Source organism: Bemisia tabaci, chromosome 4 (genome assembly GCF_918797505.1).
Source record: "Bemisia tabaci chromosome 4, PGI_BMITA_v3".
Taxonomy (NCBI): domain Eukaryota; kingdom Metazoa; phylum Arthropoda; class Insecta; order Hemiptera; family Aleyrodidae; genus Bemisia; species Bemisia tabaci.
The window spans coordinates 35,546,186-35,569,579 of record NC_092796.1 but is presented as its reverse complement, the minus strand read 5'-3'; the positions used below and the strand labels follow the sequence as shown (position 1 = coordinate 35,569,579).

The 23,394-nt window shown below is 38.6% G+C and overlaps 1 protein-coding gene across 3 annotated transcripts in view; it reads left to right on the top strand.

The window, feature by feature from the left end:
- LOC109044449 (uncharacterized) overlaps window positions 1–23,394 on the top strand; it is a 130,010-nt gene that overhangs the window by 97,970 nt on the left and 8,646 nt on the right. For 2 of the 3 annotated variants that reach the window (XM_072299753.1, XM_019062172.2), the window contains 10 exons: window positions 6,754–6,936; window positions 14,470–14,577; window positions 15,877–16,022; window positions 16,886–16,943; window positions 17,763–17,906; window positions 19,099–19,293; window positions 19,723–19,834; window positions 20,816–20,953; window positions 21,948–22,262; window positions 22,957–23,062. In XM_072299753.1, the coding sequence (XP_072155854.1) occupies window positions 6,754–6,936; window positions 14,470–14,577; window positions 15,877–16,022; window positions 16,886–16,943; window positions 17,763–17,906; window positions 19,099–19,293; window positions 19,723–19,834; window positions 20,816–20,953; window positions 21,948–22,262; window positions 22,957–23,062 (1,505 nt within the window). Of the gene's footprint in view, window positions 1–6,753; window positions 6,937–10,530; window positions 13,239–14,469; window positions 14,578–15,876; window positions 16,023–16,885; window positions 16,944–17,762; window positions 17,907–19,098; window positions 19,294–19,722; window positions 19,835–20,815; window positions 20,954–21,947; window positions 22,263–22,956; window positions 23,063–23,394 lie in introns of those variants that run through there. The other variant, XM_072299754.1, reaches the window with a different exon arrangement.

Below are 23,394 nucleotides of genomic sequence, written 5' to 3'. Positions count from 1 at the left end.
ACCGTATGAACATTCAGACGTTGCCACATTTCCTTGAATAAAACCTTAATTTACTGGGAAAATCGGGAATCTTTTTCTTCAATTTTTTCGGTCAATTTCGTTCGCAATTTCGTCTAGAATGTCTGAAAATTTCAAGGAATAATACGCTTAATCGTTCTCAGAAAGATATGTTTTATCCCGGGCAATTTGGCAACTCTCGAATGTTCCTACGGCGTTTATCATTCGGCACGAGAGCGTTCCCCCGGTGGCACCCGCCCGATTCGAACCATACCTGCTTCTAGTTCGGCAAAAAAGTGAATCGATCCAGGCTCGGGCAATAACCGTCACTTGACTCAGCGGTTGGGCTGAAAACACCGATACAGACATCGAGAGCAAATCGATGGGCTCCCGTGCTCCCCCGGCGGGGGGGGGGGGGGGGGCAGGAATGCCTCCATTAATTAATTGATTCTCAAGGAGTTATGGATGAGGCTTCCTGTGCAGCTGCCCTGGTATCGCGCCTCATCTGGGTCCTGCCCGGGCCGCCCTGGCCGCCTCGGAACACGCAGATCTCAAGTGCTTTTAATTGGTCAGCCCCCTTGCTTACTCATCAGTCATAGGCCCGAGTCTCCCACGTTGTCCAATTTTATCTAGAATTTCAAAATTCCCGATTTTCGGAGGAGAGGTCGTCGCCGAGTAGAAGTACTACAAAAATAAACGGGTTTCTTTTTTTCCAATTCCTCTCAAAACAGTCTCGGAAAAAAATATAGAGAAATCTTCCAAAATTCCGCTCCGCGCCCCGTTCGCAAGATGTCAGGTTTGACTTTACATTACTTCAGTTATCAACAGTACAATCCAGGGGTCTAGCATCAGGATTTTCCCAATTCTATCCGGATTTGAGGTCAATCAAGATGGAATCCCGTTCTATTAGGGTTTGAGGAAAAATCGGTCGTAAAATCAGAATTCGAAAAAAGTCGGCCGTCCGAAATTCTAGAGTTCTTCTTTCGCACACGTTTATGCAGAAATTTTAATTTTTGTCCGCAAAAAAATCAGGATTTAGCAGTCAAAAATCAGGAAAAATCAGAATTTTCCAAAATGGAAAAGAACTAGACACCCTGAATACAATCAGTTTTGACTAATACAATTCGAAACGCCGAGACAAGTATGATTTAATGGGTACAATTCTGGATGGCCGGAGGGCGACAGGGCAGCCCTGTTTTGGAATTTTGGCCTTCATGAGTCAATTTTTGGATTTGAAATTTCCTAAGTTTCGCGCCCCTCCGAAAACACTTTATTCCTCGAAAACAGCCTGTGTCCCTCCTTCAAGGAAAGAACAAAACGAAAAATCTGGCGAGAATAGCGCCGCGGGTTTTAAACATGTAACAATTGTAAGTGGGGAGAGGGGGTGTTTAATTTTGAGCAATCATGTTACGCATATTACTCTACTCTCTTTAGTTTAGGTATTAATATTATTTTTTCTCTCTTGGTCGTTGAGGGGAAAAGCTCTTAGCTGCGAAAATAAAACTCTAAAATTTGAAATTGAATCAAATAAGAGCCAGTTTTTCTCTGTTCAGATCTCTTGAGTCTTAAATCTCATCATTATGTTTCGAGCAATCATTATCATCCTAAAAGAACCTATAAGTACCATTGAACTTCCATTTTGATCCTTCCTTGTAAAAGTTTGGAATTAGAGTACTTTTTGGCAGCAATGTGCATGCTTTCACTGATACAGCTGGTCCGTTTCCACTATGACATCATTGTCATCTCTGCCATCCTTCTTTACCAGTATTTGTCTGATTGAACACAACAGCATGTGTTTTCTGATTTTCATCTCCCCTCCCTCCCCTCAGAAATAAACAAATAAAACAAATTATTTCAACAGTTTTAGTCGGGCTGGATCAAATCATTTGCCGTATGGAGTTACGGTATACATCAGCCACATTTTTCAAGTCCCAAGTACTTTGCAAAATTTGGCAACCAAGTATGGATTCTATTTCCTGCCTTCAATGCGCGTCCAGTTGTTCAGTAATTTTTCCCACCCAGCCATGACTGGTCACCACTGTTCTGTACTGGACTTTGAGCCCGATTGATTACCTCTTATCATTTATGTGCAGTAATTACTGTAGTGATATTTCAAGTGCATCGAGGTGTTAATTTCTAATTTGACTTGTGCGATTTCTTGCGTTCGCCCGGCGTATGGATTAAAGAGTGATCTTTACGGTTTAATTTATATACTTTTTACATTTTGTGTTTATGTCGACCGAAAATGGAATGAAAACCACACCTGTGATTTTTTTTTATATTTTTTTCACTGAAGTGGGTGGAAAAAACGGTCATTGCATAAACTGGTTTTGTGACCCCGCCAATCGTGAGGCATGAACTGAGAACCCCGCCCACCCTAACTGCTCGGAAAATGTGATTGTAACTTTCGAACGCAGTGAAAGTGAACTTTGGGAATACAGTGATTTTTGAAATTTCGTTTTCCACGACATCTGTTCAACGTCGGCAAAGGATCAACTTATTTTTTTACCTATTTGAATTATTCCGGAGGAAGTTGCATTCGACTCCGTGCAATGTTTGGCCTCTGCACAATTTATTTTGATTCAAACCAAATTATCAGCAAAACAGATGACATCTTTCAGGGTGAAAAAACTCTTCTCTTGGATCCATCCAAAATATTTCTTCAATGTGTCTCTGAGAAACAAGCCTTCTGAATTCATGCATTGTCTCTACTTCGCAAGTGTTTTTTGTTCATAGTAGTGCCACCTTCAGAGTCCTTTTATTATTTATGATATTAGTATTCGTTGCACACGCTGTGTTTCTTAGTTACAATTATTACCGCCCGAGTAATCGTTTTAGCCGGAAAAAATGAGTCTTTATGGCATGTATAAAAAAACGGTGCCCTAAAAGAATGGGCATTGCACTTGATGACGAGGAGCTAAATTCCCTCTTCGAAAGCAATCCAAACACCTTTCAGCCGACATCCAAAACAAATCCCATTCCAAAAAGACCTTTGAGCTATTACAATGAACTTTATGACTGCTTATCCAACTTGAAAGACAAAACTTTAGAAAATCGAAGTCACAGCCTGGACGAGTCAACTTTCGCTCCAAACGCAATCAATTATTCGCATCATAGCCAAAATGATGAATCAATCGACAGAGCTAATTCTGTAGAATCAATAGAGCCACAGCTTTTGGATGAAATAGGACTCACAGTTCAAAAGCTCATTGCGCAGTGCCATGAACTTTCGAAAAATAAACAACTGGAGCGGCGAAACAGTTTGAGAGTTGGTAAAGTTGCAGATAGGCAAAACGCAGATCAGATGATCTACGAAATTGATTTAAGTCGATTCTGCAATCAGACTTCGCCCGATCATTGCAAAACTAACATGAACTTAGTCGTGAGTCCTGACAGAGGTAAAGTCACTACACCCCAAGTCAAAGAGCTGGTGATTAGTTTCAGCGGGAGCAAAAGCTCCTGCAACGATTTAAAAAATTCTAAACCTAACGATGGAAATATCGTGGACGAAAACCTTTTAGGAAATGAAACCGATTTTTATTACAGCATCGACGACATCAACTCCGCGTTGGACGCAGATTCAGAGGTGAAAAGCTCTTTTGACAGTTGCCTCAAAGATCAAAACATTGAACTCGATAAAAGCCTGGAGCCAATAGTCAGACATCCGAAAGCTTTTGATGAAACCCTGTTAGCTTCTGGTAATCGGCATGCGGGAAGCTTCGAACGCGATGTTCTTTTTTCCTCCGATATTGAAGATAAATATCAAGCCGATGTGTCGTCTTCCGAGGATTGTCCAAGGCTCATCATCAACGTAGAGCTGAATCTCGACGACAATCAAAGCTCTGACGTGACAACAGAAAGCTCTGAGTTAAGTTCTAGTGCATCCACAAAAAGTGGCTCTTATCTGCTAACTGAGAGTGAAACTTATTTCGGGAATCAAATATTGGAAAAGAAAGGAAGCATTGCCAAAGGGGAGGTTAACTCCGAGAGTCCAACTTCGAACTTAAACGCATCCGATGATGCTGTTAGCATTCACTCCGATTTCCAACTTTTCGACCGCAGGAAAAAAGTGCCCTCGAATTGTAGTACGGATTCGATCACGAAAAATGGAAGTTTGCAGTGCGCGGATAAGAGTGTTTTAAAATTCAAGTTTGCGCCATTAGAAAATAGACTCGCCGATTCCATCTCCGATATTGAATCCTCCACCGGTTGTATCAATTCCAACGCCTCGGACGGACCGGTTTACGCTGAGGAAAATGAGTTTTCAAACACGGAAAGCACGGGTTTCTCCTTTTATTCCGAGAATCGGCTCTCGAATTTCGGGATCTCCAAGTCGTCGATTTGTTCTGAGGATCTTTCTGTGTTCTCCAATCGAAGCACTTCATATGGGATATGCTCAGAGGATAGTGTAGCTCCGAATTCGGTCGACTCGAGTGAGCCCGTCTCGCAGTCTGAAAATAACGCTGAGTATAGCGCTGACAATTTTTCAGAGGATAACACTGTGTTGATAGAATCGGAGTCGGAAGTCAGCATTTCAAGTGATATCATAGCCTGGCAGCGAGATATATTTTTGTCCGTCTTGGATGATTCAGATGAAGATTGGGTCATTCACGACAGGGCGGAGGTACCTAAATTCTTTTTTTCCTTCTTGTGTCAAGAGTTTCGTTTTCACTGTACTAGTCGCTACCATTTCCCGTTTTTTTTCAGAGTTGCCACAGTCGGGGAAAACCGGGAAATGTCGGGGGAAATGCCGATAATGACGAAAATGTCAGGGAAAAATTGTTAGATCACCTTCGTTGGCTTTCTAAAATGGGTTTGAGGTTTCGAACAACAAATTTTGCCTGAAACCCTACTTTCAATTATGCCCTCTTAACCATCCATCACATCTTCCATTGTCAGGGAATTTCACTAAAATGTGTCAGGGAAATGTCAGGGAATTTTACTTTCTAAATTCTGCGGCAACCCTGTTTTTTGGAAGCAAAATCTGAAAATGTATTGCTTAAGTGATTGTGTGTACTTTGGTGTTCAGAGGGGAATAGTCCTTTGTAGAGAAATTGGTAGTGTTTCTCAAGATTCTCCTAAGATAATTTTCAGACCACGTGATGTCGCGAGGACAGCGTCGTATGATATTTTTATTCTTCATGGTGAAAAGCGAGATAATAATTTTCTCTGGATCCCATCTCCACGCTCTCTGTAATTTTTTCTGATTTATTCCAACTTTTTCCCTCCTTCATTTATTTCATGCTGAAGGCATCTTCTTAGGAGACAGACAACCAATCACTAATCGGACTCAACAAATAAATTGAGTTAAACGATTGATTCACCTATCGACCTATCGAACAACTTAATGGAGAATTTGCAGGTGTCTGAAATTCGGTGAATTTGATGTTTAAGATGAAACCACTAAGAGGACTGAGCACGAGAATATCCTTGGTTTTAAATTTAAAAAGTACTCGAAGAGATACGGCGAAATACCCGAATCTGCTTGAAAAATCTCTATAAATACAAAATAAATAAATAAATCTATAGTCAGTGTCCCTCCCTCGAAGTACACTGGGAAAAAAAGTCTCTTAGATCCAGAGCCCATGACTCTTGAAAAATATGACAAGAAAATATACTTAACTCTTATTCAACAGGATTGCCATAGTCAGGGAATATGAGAAAAACCGGGAAATGTCAGGGAAATTTAAAAGTCAGGGAAAACCTGGCAATGTCAGTGAAAATGACGAATGTGCCGGGGATTCTTTTTTAATTACCTTTATTAGCTTTCTGGAATGGATTTTACGTTTAGAACAACACATTTTTCCTGGAAACTGTTTTCAAATTATGTATTTGTGGCTGTATACATATCTTCGATTGTCAGAAATTTCACCCGATTGGGTCAGGGAATCAGGGAAATGTTAGAGAATTTATTTTTCTAATGTGGCAACCCTGATTCAATCGAAATTTTGCTTGAATCAAAAGGAGATTCACTTAAATTAAGAGGCTTGGCTCTCGATTCAAGCAAATATCCCATTAAATCAAAATTATTTTTTCTCGTTAAATATTTTAAGAGTCTGAGAATGGACCACTAGACAAGGTACGAATTTTAGCATTCTAATACATGTTTCTGAATCAAAATTTCACGTAGAACACGATTCGCGCAACAAAAGTTACTGAAACCAACTCTTAGCGAAGATACTAACGTATTTATTTCACATCAGTTCAAAGAATTTGAACTGCCCGCTGACAAGAAACTCAAAGCTCTACTTGAGTCAAATCGCGCACTACAACCGTTTCAACAAGCTTCTCAATCGAGTAATGTTCATTTCCCACCATGTGTTTTTCAAACTATAAGCAATTTACTACAGCTGAGCCAAAGCGTCAAGATTGAGGTTGCCAGATTTTTATATCGCAGAGACTGTCATGATAACGTTTAGCGCATGCACGATGTGAATCACGCAGAGCATTGAGTTTTCATGAGCGGGTGGTTTGAATTCACGCATCGAGAATCGTTAAATATCTTTGGAAGGAGTTGATTTCAGTAATTTTCGTTGTGCGCGTCGTATTTTACGTGAAATTTTAGTTAAGAGACATGTATCAGAATGCTGAAATTCGTAACTTGTCTAGTGGTCCATTCCAGGAGTTAATCGGAGAGTTTGGTCTAGAGACCCAAAGGACCTTTTTTTTTCCAGTATAGGTTGATTACCGATCCTGTCTATCGGTCCATTGAGAGTATTTTCTGATGTTTTACAAGGTTGTGTTTGGTTTTTTCAGGAAGACTCGCGGGACGGAAGCTCAGGGAACATATATTCGGGAAGTTCTAGTCCTCTGGCGGAAGTAGACGAATCGCCGACGACGTCCAGCGTGGAGCTCCTGTCTGTGCCCACCGGCTGGTCCGCCCACATCGACAAAGACACCGGTCTACCCTGCTACGTCAACGCCGTCACCGGAGCCAGGGTGAGTACCCCTAATTTATTCAATGTCAGACAAATTTATTTTCAACCCTTGTCTCACACATGGACCGCGTTATAAGCAGAGAAGAACCAAGCCCAGGGTGTCCAGAAGTCCGGAAATAGTACGGATTTCTTCAGGCGGTCCGGAAAGTCCGGAAATAAGTAGTACAGATTTTTTAACGGCGGTCCGGAAGTACTGAAAAAGTGCGGAAATTCTGCAAGAAGGTCCGGAACTTTTCGTCATTTTTGTCGCAATTTAAGCGAGAAATTCAAATTTTGGAAGTTTTTTGAACTCGTCAATTTGAGGTACTGAAATTTTCTGTGGAGGAGGTACTGAATTTCTTGGGAATGTACTGAAAAAGTACCGTTAAAGTACTGATTTTTAGCCAGCGTGTTTTAGTAGACACCCTGACCAAGCCTCATCAGCTATTGCCAAAAATTGCGTGTTATAAATTTTAAAAAGGAATACGACTGTTCGAATTTTCGTGCAAATTTCAGAGAATTTTCAGTATGTTACCAAGCAAATTCCTTAAAATTTTCGGAGGAATCCGCACGAATGTTCTCTCGTAAAAAATTAAATTCCCTAATCGAATTTGGCAATAGCTGAAGTGACTTGGTGCCTCTCTGCTAAATGTGGTCCAGATATCGGTCTTCAGACTCGAGTCTTGAAATGAGAAAACATTAGAAAAGCAGAAAGAGAAGAGGATTACGAAGTAGAAAGGTGAAGAGGAGGAGGGGGGAAAGAAAAACTAAACAAGAAGGATAAGTGAAAAGTTGGAAACGGATTAAGATGAATTGGATTGAAACGTCATCTCCCATAGGTACAGAGGAAAATAATTCCATCCTTAGATTGGAAAAAAAGACACGAACAACTCAATCCTTCGCGAAAATATAAATCGGCAATTCTTTTTCAAAATTCTACTGATCTGTGCGTGGAATAAGTGGATTAATCACTTTCGTCATCGGTTAGAAACTCCCCACAGTTTCTTAGTCAAATTCAAATTACGAGTGGAAATTTTGCAGAGTTGACATGTAGTTACGATCTTTATCCTGGGAAAGGATGAAAAACAAGAAGCATGAAGAAGGCAAAGAAAGATACGGGGTGAAATGGAGAGGTAGGAGAAAAAAAAGGGAAGATAAATTACAGGAAGAAGGAGAACGAAAACAAAGAAAACAAAAAACATAGGATGATAGAAAGCAGGAAGGAGAGGAAGCATAGAAACAAAGAAGAGCAAAGAAGAAGAATAAGTTGCAAGAGGAGAAACGAAGAGAGATGCCGAACGAAGTTCCCAGTTTTTCAACTCAAGTCCTTCCCTCAACGTGCAGCTGCCCCCACTAATTTTCGCCCAATTTCGCGATGTTGTTGTTTTTTTAAGCCTAATTTGCGACCTTCGACAAGACATCTTGCCGTGCAAAACGTATTATTAACATTTGAATGTTGCCAAATGTCCCCTCATAAATTATTTAATTCTGAAAAAGTTCTGGGTACTTTTTCTTCAAATTGTCTGCATACGCTGGATTAAAGTGCGAATAATATCCTGTAAAAAATTCAGAAGGCAATGTCCGCAAATTTCCCAGGAAATCAATATTGAATCCGATGAAATTTGGCAACGTTTGAATGTTCGTACGGCGTTTATCATTCAGCACGAGAGCATCCTACCGTGCTTAGGAAGAACACCGTATGAACATTCAGACGTTGCCACATTTCCTTGAATAAAACCTTAATTTACTGGGAAAATCGGGAATCTTTTTCTTCAATTTTTTCGGTCAATTTCGTTCGCAATTTCGTCTAGAATGTCTGAAAATTTCAAGGAATAATACGCTTAATCGTTCTCAGAAAGATATGTTTTATCCCGGGCAATTTGGCAACTCTCGAATGTTCCTACGGCGTTTATCATTCGGCACGAGAGCGTTCCCCCGGTGGCACCCGCCCGATTCGAACCATACCTGCTTCTAGTTCGGCAAAAAAGTGAATCGATCCAGGCTCGGGCAATAACCGTCACTTGACTCAGCGGTTGGGCTGAAAACACCGATACAGACATCGAGAGCAAATCGATGGGCTCCCGTGCTCCCCCCGGCGGGGGGGGGGGGGGGGGGGCAGGAATGCCTCCATTAATTAATTGATTCTCAAGGAGTTATGGATGAGGCTTCCTGTGCAGCTGCCCTGGTATCGCGCCTCATCTGGGTCCTGCCCGGGCCGCCCTGGCCGCCTCGGAACACGCAGATCTCAAGTGCTTTTAATTGGTCAGCCCCCTTGCTTACTCATCAGTCATAGGCCCGAGTCTCCCACGTTGTCCAATTTTATCTAGAATTTCAAAATTCCCGATTTTCGGAGGAGAGGTCGTCGCCGAGTAGAAGTACTACAAAAATAAACGGGTTTCTTTTTTTCCAATTCCTCTCAAAACAGTCTCGGAAAAAAATATAGAGAAATCTTCCAAAATTCCGCTCCGCGCCCCGTTCGCAAGATGTCAGGTTTGACTTTACATTACTTCAGTTATCAACAGTACAATCCAGGGGTCTAGCATCAGGATTTTCCCAATTCTATCCGGATTTGAGGTCAATCAAGATGGAATCCCGTTCTATTAGGGTTTGAGGAAAAATCGGTCGTAAAATCAGAATTCGAAAAAAGTCGGCCGTCCGAAATTCTAGAGTTCTTCTTTCGCATACGTTTATGCAGAAATTTTAATTTTTGTCCGCAAAAAATCAGGATTTAGCAGTCAAAAATCAGGAAAAATCAGAATTTTCCAAAATGGAAAAAAACTAGACACCCTGAATACAATCAGTTTTGACTGATACAATTCGAAACGCCGAGACAAGTATGATTTAATGGGTACAATTCTGGATGGCCGGAGGGCGACAGGGCAGCCCTGTTTTGGAATTTTGGCCTTCATGAGTCAATTTTTGGATTTGAAATTTCCTAAGTTTCGCGCCCCTCCGAAAACACTTTATTCCTCGAAAACAGCCTGTGTCCCTCCTTCAAGGAAAGAACAAAACGAAAAATCTGGCGAGAATAGCGCCGCGGGTTTTAAACATGTAACAATTGTAAGTGGGGAGAGGGGGGGGTGTTTAATTTTGAGCAATCATGTTACGAATATTACTCTACTCTCTTTAGTTTAGGTATTAATATTATTTTTTCTCTTTTGGTCGTTGAGGGGAAAAGCTCTTAGCTGCGAAAATAAAATTCTAAAATTTGAAATTGAATCAAATAAGAGCCAGTTTTTCTCTGTTCAGATCTCTTGAGTCTTAAATCTCATCATTATGTTTCGAGCAATCATTATCATCCTAAAAGAACCTATAAGTACCATTGAACTTCCATTTTGATCCTTCCTTGTAAAAGTTTGGAATTAGAGTACTTTTTGGCAGCAATGTGCATGCTTTCACTGATACAGCTGGTCCGTTTCCACTATGACATCATTGTCATCTCTGCCATCCTTCTTTACCAGTATTTGTCTGATTGAACACAACAGCATGTGTTTTCTGATTTTCATCTCCCCTCCCTCCCCTCAGAAATAAACAAATAAAACAAATTATTTCAACAGTTTTAGTCGGGCTGGATCAAATCATTTGCCTTATGGAGTTACGGTATACATCAGCCACATTTTTCAAGTCCCAAGTTTTTTACTTCGCAAAATTTGGCAACCAAGTATGGATTCTATTTCCTGCCTTCAATGCGCGTCCAGTTGTTCAGTAATTTTTCCCACCCAGCCATGACTGGTCACCACTGTTCTGTACTGGACTTTGAGCCCGATTGATTACCTCTTATCATTTATGTGCAGTAATTACTGTAGTGATATTTCAAGTGCATCAAGGTGTTAATTTCTAATTTGACTTGTGCGATTTCTTGCGTTCGCCCGGCGTATGGATTAAAGAGTGATCTTTACGGTTTAATTTATATACTTTTTACATTTTGTGTTTATGTCGACCGAAAATGGGATGAAAACCACACCTGTGATTTTTTTTTATATTTTTTTCACTGAAGTGGGTGGAAAAACGGTCATTGCATAAACTGGTTTTGTGACCCCGCCAATCGTGAGGCATGAACTGAGAACCCCGCCCACCCTAACTGCTCGGAAAATGTGATTGTAACTTTCGAACGCAGTGAAAGTGAACTTTGGGAATACAGTGATTTTTGAAAATTTCGTTTTCCACGACATCTGTTCAACGTCGGCAAAGGATCAACTTATTTTTTTACCTATTTGAATTATTCCGGAGGAAGTTGCATTCGACTCCGTGCAATGTTTGGCCTCTGCACAATTTATTTTGATTCAAACCAAATTATCAGCAAAACAGATGACATCTTTCAGGGTGAAAAAACTCTTCTCTTGGATCCATCCAAAATATTTCTTCAATGTGTCTCTGAGAAACAAGCCTTCTGAATTCATGCATTGTCTCTACTTCGCAAGTGTTTTTTGTTCATAGTAGTGCCACCTTCAGAGTCCTTTTATTATTTATGATATTAGTATTCGTTGCACACGCTGTGTTTCTTAGTTACAATTATTACCGCCCGAGTAATCGTTTTAGCCGGAAAAAATGAGTCTTTATGGCATGTATAAAAAACGGTGCCCTAAAAGAATGGGCATTGCACTTGATGACGAAGAGCTAAATTCCCTTTTTGAAAGCAATCCAAACACTTATCAGCCGACATCCAAAACAAATCCCATTCCAAAAAGACCTTTGAGCTATTACAATGAACTCTATGACTGTTTATCCAACTTGAAAGACAAAACTTTAGAAAATCGAAGTCACAGCCTGGACGAGTCAACTTTCGCTCCAAACGCAATCAATTATTCGCATCATAGCCAAAATGATGAATCAATCGACAGAGCTAATTCTGTAGAATCAATAGAGCCACAGCTTTTGGATGAAATAGGACTCACAGTTCAAAAGCTCATTGCGCAGTGCCATGAACTTTCGAAAAATAAACAACTGGAGCGGCGAAACAGTTTGAGAGTTGGTAAAGTTGCAGATAGGCAAAACGCAGATCAGATGATCTACGAAATTGATTTAAGTCGATTCTGCAATCAGACTTCGCCCGATCATTGCAAAACTAACATGAACTTAGTCGTGAGTCCTGACAGAGGTAAAGTCACTACACCCCAAGTCAAAGAGCTGGTGATTAGTTTCAGCGGGAGCAAAAGCTCCTGCAACGATTTAAAAAATTCTAAACCTAACGATGGAAATATCGTGGACGAAAACCTTTTAGGAAATGAAACCGATTTTTATTACAGCATCGACGACATCAACTCCGCGTTGGACGCAGATTCAGAGGTGAAAAGCTCTTTTGACAGTTGCCTCAAAGATCAAAACATTGAACTCGATAAAAGCCTGGAGCCAATAGTCAGACATCCGAAAGCTTTTGATGAAACCCTGTTAGCTTCTGGTAATCGGCATGCGGGAAGCTTCGAACGCGATGTTCTTTTTTCCTCCGATATTGAAGATAAATATCAAGCCGATGTGTCGTCTTCCGAGGATTGTCCAAGGCTCATCATCAACGTAGAGCTGAATCTCGACGACAATCAAAGCTCTGACGTGACAACAGAAAGCTCTGAGTTAAGTTCTAGTGCATCCACAAAAAGTGGCTCTTATCTGCTAACTGAGAGTGAAACTTATTTCGGGAATCAAATATTGGAAAAGAAAGGAAGCATTGCCAAAGGGGAGGTTAACTCCGAGAGTCCAACTTCGAACTTAAACGCATCCGATGATGCTGTTAGCATTCACTCCGATTTCCAACTTTTCGACCGCAGGAAAAAAGTGCCCTCGAATTGTAGTACGGATTCGATCACGAAAAATGGAAGTTTGCAGTGCGCGGATAAGAGTGTTTTAAAATTCAAGTTTGCGCCATTAGAAAATAGACTCGCCGATTCCATCTCCGATATTGAATCCTCCACCGGTTGTATCAATTCCAACGCCTCGGACGGACCGGTTTACGCTGAGGAAAATGAGTTTTCAAACACGGAAAGCACGGGTTTCTCCTTTTATTCCGAGAATCGGCTCTCGAATTTCGGGATCTCCAAGTCGTCGATTTGTTCTGAGGATCTTTCTGTGTTCTCCAATCGAAGCACTTCATATGGGATATGCTCAGAGGATAGTGTAGCTCCGAATTCGGTCGACTCGAGTGAGCCCGTCTCGCAGTCTGAAAATAACGCTGAGTATAGCGCTGACAATTTTTCAGAGGATAACACTGTGTTGATAGAATCGGAGTCGGAAGTCAGCATTTCAAGTGATATCATAGCCTGGCAGCGAGATATATTTTTGTCCGTCTTGGATGATTCAGATGAAGATTGGGTCATTCACGACAGGGCGGAGGTACCTAAATTCTTTTTTTCCTTCTTGTGTCAAGAGTTTCGTTTTCACTGTACTAGTCGCTACCATTTCCCGTTTTTTTTCAGAGTTGCCACAGTCGGGGAAAACCGGGAAATGTCGGGGGAAATGCCGATAATGACGAAAATGTCAGGGAAAAATTGTTAGATCACCTTCGTTGGCTTTCTAAAATGGGTTTGAGGTTTCGAACAACAAATTTTGCCTGAAACCCTACTTTCAATTATGCCCTCTTAACCATCCATCACATCTTCCATTGTCAGGGAATTTCACTAAAATGTGTCAGGGAAATGTCAGGGAATTTTATTTTCTAAATTCTGCGGCAACCCTGTTTTTTGGAAGCAAAATCTGAAAATGTATTGCTTAAGTGATTGTGTGTACTTTGGTGTTCAGAGGGGAATAGTCCTTTGTAGAGAAATTGGTAGTGTTTCTCAAGATTCTCCTAAGATAATTTTCAGACCACGTGATGTCGCGAGGACAGCGTCGTATGATATTTTTATTCTTCATGGTGAAAAGCGAGATAATAATTTTCTCTGGATCCCATCTCCACGCTCTCTGTAATTTTTTCTGATTTATTCCAACTTTTTCCCTCCTTCATTTATTTCATGCTGAAGGCATCTTCTTAGGAGACAGACAACCAATCACTAATCGGACTCAACAAATAAATTGAGTTAAACGATTGATTCACCTATCGACCTATCGAACAACTTAATGGAGAATTTGCAGGTGTCTGAAATTCGGTGAATTTGATGTTTAAGATGAAACCACTAAGAGGACTGAGCACGAGAATATCCTTGGTTTTAAATTTAAAAAGTACTCGAAGAGATACGGCGAAATACCCGAATCTGCTTGAAAAATCTCTATAAATACAAAATAAATAAATAAATCTATAAATCTGCTATAAATACATATACATGCGTTTAAATGGGGAATGGCGCCAGATGACGTCACAAGGCGGTACATTTTCTCACTTTTAAATCTATTTTCGTACAATATCTCATGTCAGAAAGAAATTATAGAAAACATTGCGAAAGCAACTCATTGTGTACTTTCAGATACAGCAATAACATTTTTCTTGCAAATCCTCCACTTCAGCTTACAAGTCTTATTTAGTACCCACAACTAAGATAATGGTTCAACAGATGGCTTACTGATTAGAATGAAATATTTTTTAATATCTTTAGTGGAGTAATTTATATTTTATCTTGTTTTGTTTCAGTGGTTTTCATCAAATGATTACGAGGGCCGAGTCTACTTCTTCGAGGAGAACAGCAATGAGTCTTCATGGACATTGCCAGAAAATCCTGATCCTTCAAACGCCAATGAAGTACGTTTGTCTGGTGGTCCACTTGTCTCCCTCTCTCAGAATCAACGATCTCTTTATATTGATATGCTGAGGAAGAACGCTGTATGACCATTCAAATGCTCCCAAATTTTTCTTAAAAAATATTATTTTCGAGGAAAGCTCTGCATAATTTTCCTTTTCAGATATTTTAAATTGAATTGCGAACACAATTGTCTGAAAAATTGGGAGAAAAACATTCAGAATTTTCCTGGTAAATTTGTTTTTATTAAAGGAAACATGGCAACGTCTGTAGGCTCATACAACTTTTTTCCTTAGCACGGCTGTATTATAATATGCTTCACATTGTGATGCGGAGTGTTCATTCCATAGAATCCGACCAAAATATGTTCCCTATTGGAAGTTTGCAGTCTTAGCTGTAAAATATTTCAAAGCTCTGAAGATTTTCCTTGTGGGGAAATGAGGGAAAAAAAAATAAAATACAAAGAAAAATACAGACTAAAATACAGAAGACTGTAACTTAAATTAAGGTTGTCTTTTAAGTGTTTGCTACTGTCTCCTCGTCCAAAATGGAATAGACCTCTTTGAGAATTTTCTATAAATTAAGAAAGAGCAGAACAAAAGTTGTTCCAGAAAGTGCTGGTGACTTTTCAGTGTTTTACAGTCAAAGCTTTCATGATAATTTGAGGATTGTAGAATTCTTGACATCAAAATTTCAGTTCCCATACGAATTTCAAGTCTGATTTTTCTAGCCAATTAGGTTCGAATGATGAAAAAGTGATACCAGTCCCGAAATCAGGGGTGCCGAAAGTTATTGCGATCTTACGCTCATGCCTCGTGGCTGAATTTCCAATTTTCCTCAGAGAGCAATGGCCAAATTAATATCAGACTGCCCAATTCCACAGCAAAATGTCAGCTTTTTCCCATTTTTTCACAGAGGAAAAGCAAAAAGGATGGTCAAAACTTTCGAAAATCGCCTTTTGACCCATTAATTGCTTCATGTTTTCCACAATTTGCAAATCACAAGATCGGGCATTTTTTGCACTCCTGCATACTGTCACTTATAATATGGCTTCATTCCATAAGTACATGTTGTCGAGTGCATCATTGAGTGATATCCATGAACATTTTTTTGAAGGGCGATATCTCTATCATATTGAACGTAAAAGATTAATATCAGGACTGGTCTCACAATTTTTTGCTGATCTACTTAATGTTACGACCAAACTTTGTGACAGCAGCTTATCCTGTACGGAATCACCGTACTTCACTTTGTTTTAAATCAGTTTCCTCTTTTGATGTTACTTTTTTGTGTCCTTCCAGTCAACAGGAAATGAAAAAGAGAGTACTCAAGACCAATCGCCTGCACATGAGCCACCTGTCAAGTCTGGTAAAGTGGATGGAGCGCCTGAAGAAAAAAACTTGAGTAGATCTATCAAGTCCAGATCAATGATTCTTCTAGATTCCAAGTATGCTTATAATTTTACATGACTCAGCTCTTAAACTCTTTTCTTACACTGGTCAAGTACTAGTATAGTAAATTATTAGCAAGGGATAAAAATTCAGGAAGAAAGCATTTCTTGTACTCCTATTTCCAGTCCCTCCTTTAAACTGATGGTAATGCATTTACAATGAACTTCCATCAACAAGCTACAAATCTGCACTAACTTACCGCTTCTAAACGACAGTTTACAAGTTCGTGCGCTCATCACTATAATGTATCAAGAAAAAAATGTCACATTATCCAAATTATTTCAATCCTCCTTTAAATAGCTTTTGAGTTATGCATTATTTTCTGTTGTTGAAACAGTTGTTGATAGAATATCTTGAAAATAATATACTTATAACTGTCCAAGAACAAAAGTTACAAGACAGAATTCAAGGGGGAAGTAATTTGAATGGTGAATTTATGTGATAATTAAAATTCAGAAAGCTGTTAGATAAAAGTGACAAGTAACAATTTCAAAATTTGTGAAAACTTAGGTCATGAGTTTAAAAAACATTCTATCTTATTTCATTAATAGAATCCTCCGGCGGATAAAACAGTTAAACTGATGGTACAGAGCTGAAGTTCAAGTTCCGGAGGGCTTTATTCTCAATCAGTTTGCTTTGAAACAAGTTTTTTTTTTTCATAATTAATAATATCTCAGTCTCCTAAGAATCATACCTCACTTACTTGATTTCTCAAAGGCTATGATTGAGGAAGCAAAGAAAGTATTGGACATTTTTGGACGATTTTTTTTTTTGTACATAAGTACTAAATTATATTTATGCTTTGGTTTAAAAAGTGCTATGTCGAGTTTATAACATGAATCATTGTTGCTTTTTTCAGACTAGAGGAGTTAACACCCATGTCAAGGAATTGGCCTCAGCTATGGAATGGCCACATGGTTAGTATAAATCCTCTTTTCACCATAATATCTTAGGAACCTTTTTTGGTGTGATAACTACAAGCAAAAATAATTTTAAAAGTTATGAGTCTTGTAAAATAGGAGACTGTCAATAGAATTTAAATTAGTCAGGAATTCATTATACTGCCTTTCGAATATTTAATGTTGGAATAATTGTTGACATCAATGATGAGAACTTCCCTCAAGCTATTCTACAGGGAATGACACACATCTTATTTGAAATAATGTGATATAACTTCCAGAATATTCATGTTCTCTAATGAAGGAAAGAACTGAGGCAGTGTTTCCTAATTCAACCACCAGAGTTCACTGGCATACCCAACATACCATCATAGTAAAAGAATAATGGTGCTGAAGGAATATACAACGGGAGTGCCATTTTAATCATTAAAAATGAAAGACAATAGTTGTAGCTGTGATAATAGATCATACAATTTAAGTTAACAGGCATAGTTCTAAAGGAGACGAAGTAAAAACAAAATGCTTCCATGAATCGCTCTTTTACAAGTATGCATTGGTTTCCAAATGAGTTTCCAGTATGTGGGATCTGTAGGTTCATGTCATCCAACTTGTTAAGCAATCACCTAACAGCAGCAACTATAACAGCAACAACAACTAACTTTCTCAACAGATTATACTTCTGAGTATGAAGATGAACCTACTATGATCCTCACAAGTTAAATCAATTGCACCCGACACCCAGACTGCAAGTAGTGTATATCCTTACCTAATTTTAACCCTTGAAGGAGGAATGGAATAGACTGCTGTATCTGATCTCTTGATGTGCTTTATTTTCAGTGTATTCTGCAAGAAGGTTCCTTAAACCGTACCAAAATAACAGAAAATGGTAAACGATTGAGGAAAAATTGGGCCTCTGCTTACGTAGTCCTAACCGAATTGTTTCTCCTTTTCTTTAAAGACGCTAAATCTTTTGCTGCCATGGTGAGTTTGCATTGTTTTCAGTTAATTTTGAATGTTTTAAGTCATTTACTTTCATTGCTCTAAGTACTATTGTTAAAATATTGTACCTATTGTAATCGCTGATGTATGGATGGATAAATGTGCCTCTAATTTTTGGTGAACACAACTGCTTGTGATTTCATTACGCCCAGTCCAGAAGGTGGACATTTTCTTCCTGATTTATCAAACTATACCTTTTTATAAAAGTAATTTCATCTGAGCCAAATCTGATTTGTTGAATTAGTTTGGTGGAAGTTCAATCAATGTTTGAGCATCTGGACTGCACCTTCAATTGGTATCAAATTTGGCATGGAAGGGCCGAGGGCGACCGCGACCCTCTCGGCTTGTAAACTGTCGTGCGAGAGTTTTATGGGTCTTTTAGGACGCTGCCGTCTGTCCCAAAAAATATCGATAACGCTCATTTGTCTTTAAAGAGAATCCTTGTTATTTCTGCGAAATCTGACAATCACATTATTTATCCCAGTTTTGCAAATTTGGAAAAAAGGCAATTACTCTCGTGTGGGTGAAAATTTCAAAAATCGGACTTTGAGGTGCACAAGTGCGTACAAGGCTGCATCGGTGGGTAGGAAGGTCTATGTTAAGACTTCAATGGTATACCTATACTCTGTACACCTTGACATAGAAACGGTGAATTTTTTAGATTTTTCGCGATAACTGGACCAATTGTAAACATTTGATGGACAAAAAGCTTCAGCATAGCCATTTTAGCTCGCCCCTTCATTATGACGAATTTTAAGTTCATAGGATCATAATTAGTCACGAAATAGGCAAAAATAGATTTGCAGATTTTTCGCAATAATTCGGCTAAAAATGAAAAATTCAATACGCCGCGCCGTGCTACAGCACATAAAGGTGTCACAACTTTGTAAAATTTCCACACTCTTGCCCTAACGGTAACTTCAGGACAGCGGGGAACAGATCTCGACAATTTTAGGGCTTAGAATTTTATAATATAGTAAGATGTTCAAATTATAATACCTAGCTCATGAGGCTATCCTAAGGTTTTTATATGCATCCTCATCTTATGCACGTTTCTTGGTGTACACCTTATTCATTCTGTAGACTGTAGTTCAGAGCCCAAAATTTGCTGGCAGAATTTTGATTTACTGATGATTGCAAGTAAAACCATTTCATTTTTTCTTTTTTTTTTCAGAAAAATGGTGGCTGGAAACCAGAGCTCTGTGTGGATCTAAACGGTGCACTGATCGACCGAGGCGATAAAGTATCCAGTCGAAAAAATGTTTTCATTATAAGCACAGTATTAGGTCTTCAAGTGTTGATCCAATGCGACTGCACGGCAACTGCAAGTAGTTGGCTCAATGCCATACAGTCAGCAATTAAAAATTTGGTAACTTTCTTTTATTCATCCTAAATATTCAGTGTGAATAATGTCTGCATCTTAAAACTTAATAATAAAAGTTTCTGGATCTATCTCAAAAACAAAGTTATGTTCCAGTCTGAAGAAAATCCTTTTTACAAAATACGTTCAATGTTCAAAAATCCCTCGATTCTCAGTTGATAGGTATGCGTATTTGCAAACAGAGTCTGAAGGTCCTTCAAGAAGTGCACAAAAGAGTAAACAGTCACAAAAGTTTGGACAAAATTATTTTTTGAGTGCTGGAGTGACTTAAAAACTCGGGTCACCTTTAGGTTTTACAAAATTTTCCAAAAAAAGGTCAAAGATATAGAAAATGAAGCTCAAATAATGTGAAATTGATTCAGATGTTCTCCCTTTGGATTTTTAAATCTCCTAATCGCCATTTGCATTGTTTCTCAGCCTTCTGGATTTGATAATTGCTCAAGACTTATCAGGAACTCAACATCTCCAGAATGCAACTCTCCTGAAGGTGGCAAGAAAGCAAAAATAGGCCGCTCAAAATCAGTCAAATGTAAGTGATGCTCTCCGCTTAAGCACAGTCAATATTTTAGATCTTTCAAATCGTATGAGAATCAAAAACCTTGCCTTTGACCGTGTATAAAATAGGGCATTAAAAACATAAAAAGTAAGGAGAACCTGAGAATATAGATAACGTTTTAGGGAAAATGGACCACTTAACAACGAAAATAATTAATGAAAGTAGCTCCTAACCAAGGTACGTATTAACATTTTTTTATGCATCAGCTCAAACTTCCTTGTCTTATCATTAAAAAAAATAGTGATCTACTTGAGTTAAATAGCACATTAAACGTTACTGTGACAGTTTCCGGGTATGAAAATATGACAATGTCAATCTCGGTGCTTCAGCTTAGCTTTTAAACGTTGTTTTTTGGGGAAGGATCATGGATCGATTGAGAAGCCCATCAAAACCGTTGTAGTGTGCGCTTTGATTCAAGTAGACTTTTGCCTATCTTGTGAGTGGGAAATCCAAATTTTTTATAACTGATGCAGAATAAGAATGTTATTATCTGAGTTTGTAGTTAACATCTGTTATTCCGTTGCGGGAGTCTTGTTTTACGTAAAATTTTGAAGAGGAAATTTGTATCAGTTTGCTGAAATTCGTACCTCGTTTAGTGGTCCACTTGAACATTTTAACAATATTTTGGGGTTTGTTTAAAAGCGAAAAAACAATCAATGCTACTAGAGATGATTTCTTGTACAAACATTCTCTGATGACTTACACAGAGACTAAATTTCCATTATTATTCAGAAGTGTATTCATTCACCCCTGTACCTTGAATCTATATTTCATGCATTATACTCCAAATACTTTGTCCAACTTAAGGACGCACCTTAACATACATTGTAACTGGAAAATTTTCTCCAGAGTCCTACAACCAGAAAATTTAATGTTCCTGAAACTTTTCTCCTCTCTTTTCTGTCTCTTTCTAATTTTGGTTGAAGTTTCTGATTCTTCTTTATTTCAATCCAGTGAAAAATAAAGATGGCAGTATAGAAGATTTAACGATTAGTGTAGCAGAAAGACAGACAAAAATCCGAGCGAGACTGAAGAAATTCTTCCACCGAAGACCAACTATGGAATCCCTAGTCAAAAAAGGAATCTGGAAAGGTAAACTTCAAATTCCTCAAAACTTGTTTCCATCTTTCAAACATATTAGACGCACACCATCTGATTCTAAGCAATTGTCTCTTCCATTCTATTGTAATTTTATACATATTGTAATGTATTCACTTTTTCTTCTTTCCTTATTATTTATTAAAATTATGCACAAAGGAGACGGATCATGCACCTGTTGTAGGAAAGAGTCTCGTAGCTGTTTTTTGAGACGTACATTAAAGTTTGCTCACTAATATTTTGTCAGAGAGCAAATATTTTTTATCGTCACATTGAAGACAAGTGTGTCTAGTTTCTGTATGAACTAATTGTATTTTGTTGTTCTCCAGAGCACAATAACTCTCTTTTCCTTGACGACATAAAAGTATCTTAAAACTGAAGTTTGGGACATCACTGCACTCAAAAGATCTCCTCTAATTTCTCAATTTCTCCTCTAAAAAATCAGGAGAAAATTCCAAAATCTATAACAGTTCTTCTTTGGTCCCAATCTCAACTGAAGGAACATCTCTAACAGCTTCATTGTCTCATAATTTGTAACCAAACACTTGTGCATGGTCAATGACCCTTCTTTTCTTCTCTTCTCTTCTCTATGATTAGACCATAATTAATCAGGAATAACTGCTCTGTCAACAGTGGAATATTTTCTGAGCTTTTTCTCAAGTTCTCATCACTAATGGGGGCCATTATCTCAGTAATGGTCGTATCATTTACAAAATTAACCTCCAACTGCTTTTGCTCAAAACTAAAGTCAGTTCATTATCAGCTTTGGAGCTTAGAACGAACAGTTACACACTGTGCATTCTCCATTCACCCTGTATCAGTTCAAGTTAATAAAAACGTTTCTGTTTCTTTGTTCGTTTTTAACTATATCCGAAATTTTAAGTCTTTTTTGTGTTGCGATGGCCTCTAGTATTTTGATAGTTTAAATCCTTTCGATCGCTTACCGGATTTTCAAAGAGTGTCTTCATAATGGCGGAAAATGTTACAGATGAGCCGGTCTTCGGGTGTTTCCTGGAGCAGGTCTGTTCTGGAGAGTCGCCTCGCGTCCCGCTAGTCGTTCAGCGATGCATCAAATGCATTGAATCGTCCGAGGAGAACATGAAGGCTGATGGCCTATACCGTGCATCCGGGAACCTGTCACAGGTTCAGAAAATTCGCCTCCAGGTCGACCAAAACAATCTGGCAGTCTTGGACCAAGAAGAGGATGTGCACGTTTTGACTGGCGCCCTTAAGCTCTTCTTCCGCGAACTGAAGGAGCCGTTGATCCCGTGTCACCTCTTCAATAAAGCTTTGAAAGCTAGCAGTAAGTTTGATCCTATATAACTTATCAGAAAGGGGAGGGGTCTGAAAGAAAGCATGAAAGGGTCAGAAAATGAAATAGAGAATCCTATCAATAGAGTCAAGTTTTCAAGTTTTTTCTATCTGGACTGCATCATGTGAAATTTGTTCAACTTTAAAATATGTGATTTATGCAATTTAAGCCGTAGGTTTTCCCCCCAACAAGTATTACTTCACCAGAGTGAAATTATTCCATTGGCTGTGAAATGCTAAAAATTTAGACCTTGCATTGAAATTGTTAAGAGGAATGTATTCAAATTCTTTCCAAGATGAATAGTGTCTGGGAGAGTCAAAGATAGAAAGATTACATTACTCAACAAATAAATGTTTTTTAGGTTGGTCAATAATTTATAATTTGCTTCCCACTGCTCATTTTACCAAAAACGAATTTATCTGAAGACCAATTGTAATTTTTCTCCATGAAAATGTCAGGAAAGGTCTCTAGATTAATAAGTGAAAACTCTGAAATTGTAAGTACAGGAACGTTTTTTATTTTTTTTTTTATTTTGTCAATTTTAAAGGGTAAAATGGTGTCAAAGGCGGGTGTGTGATGGTCACTTTAGTTTTTTTCCCCTAGGTTTTTATCAATTTTCGTCTATTTACTTTTCGATCTTCTTTTTTGCAAGCCTTTAAGTGTGTCTCATTCTATTTTTTTACAGCAAGTCACAGCAGAAAAGAGAAACTGAACTGTTTCCGTGAAATTACCAAAGCATTACCTACAGCTAATCATGATACACTTAAGTTTTTATTGCAGCATTTACTAAGGTAAGACGAACTCTTATTTTAAAATTTTCAACCAAAATCAATTGAATCGATTCTTTTCACATAAACGATAGTCCATTGCAAAGTTTCGAAACTGCCAAGGATACTTTATTTTTGTGTGAACAAGCGACAGAGGAAATTTTTTAAGAGAGAAAGCATGGAGTATTTTTCTTCAGTGACCAACTAAGTTCAATTGGAGTCCCAGAGAAATCTATTCAATAGTTCACCCAGGCAAAATTGACCATTTTCAAATGTCCTTGTGACTTACGCCTAGGTACATGCCAAAAATCTAATCCAGTTATTATTTGGTCCCATTGTTAGCATGGAAAATTTTG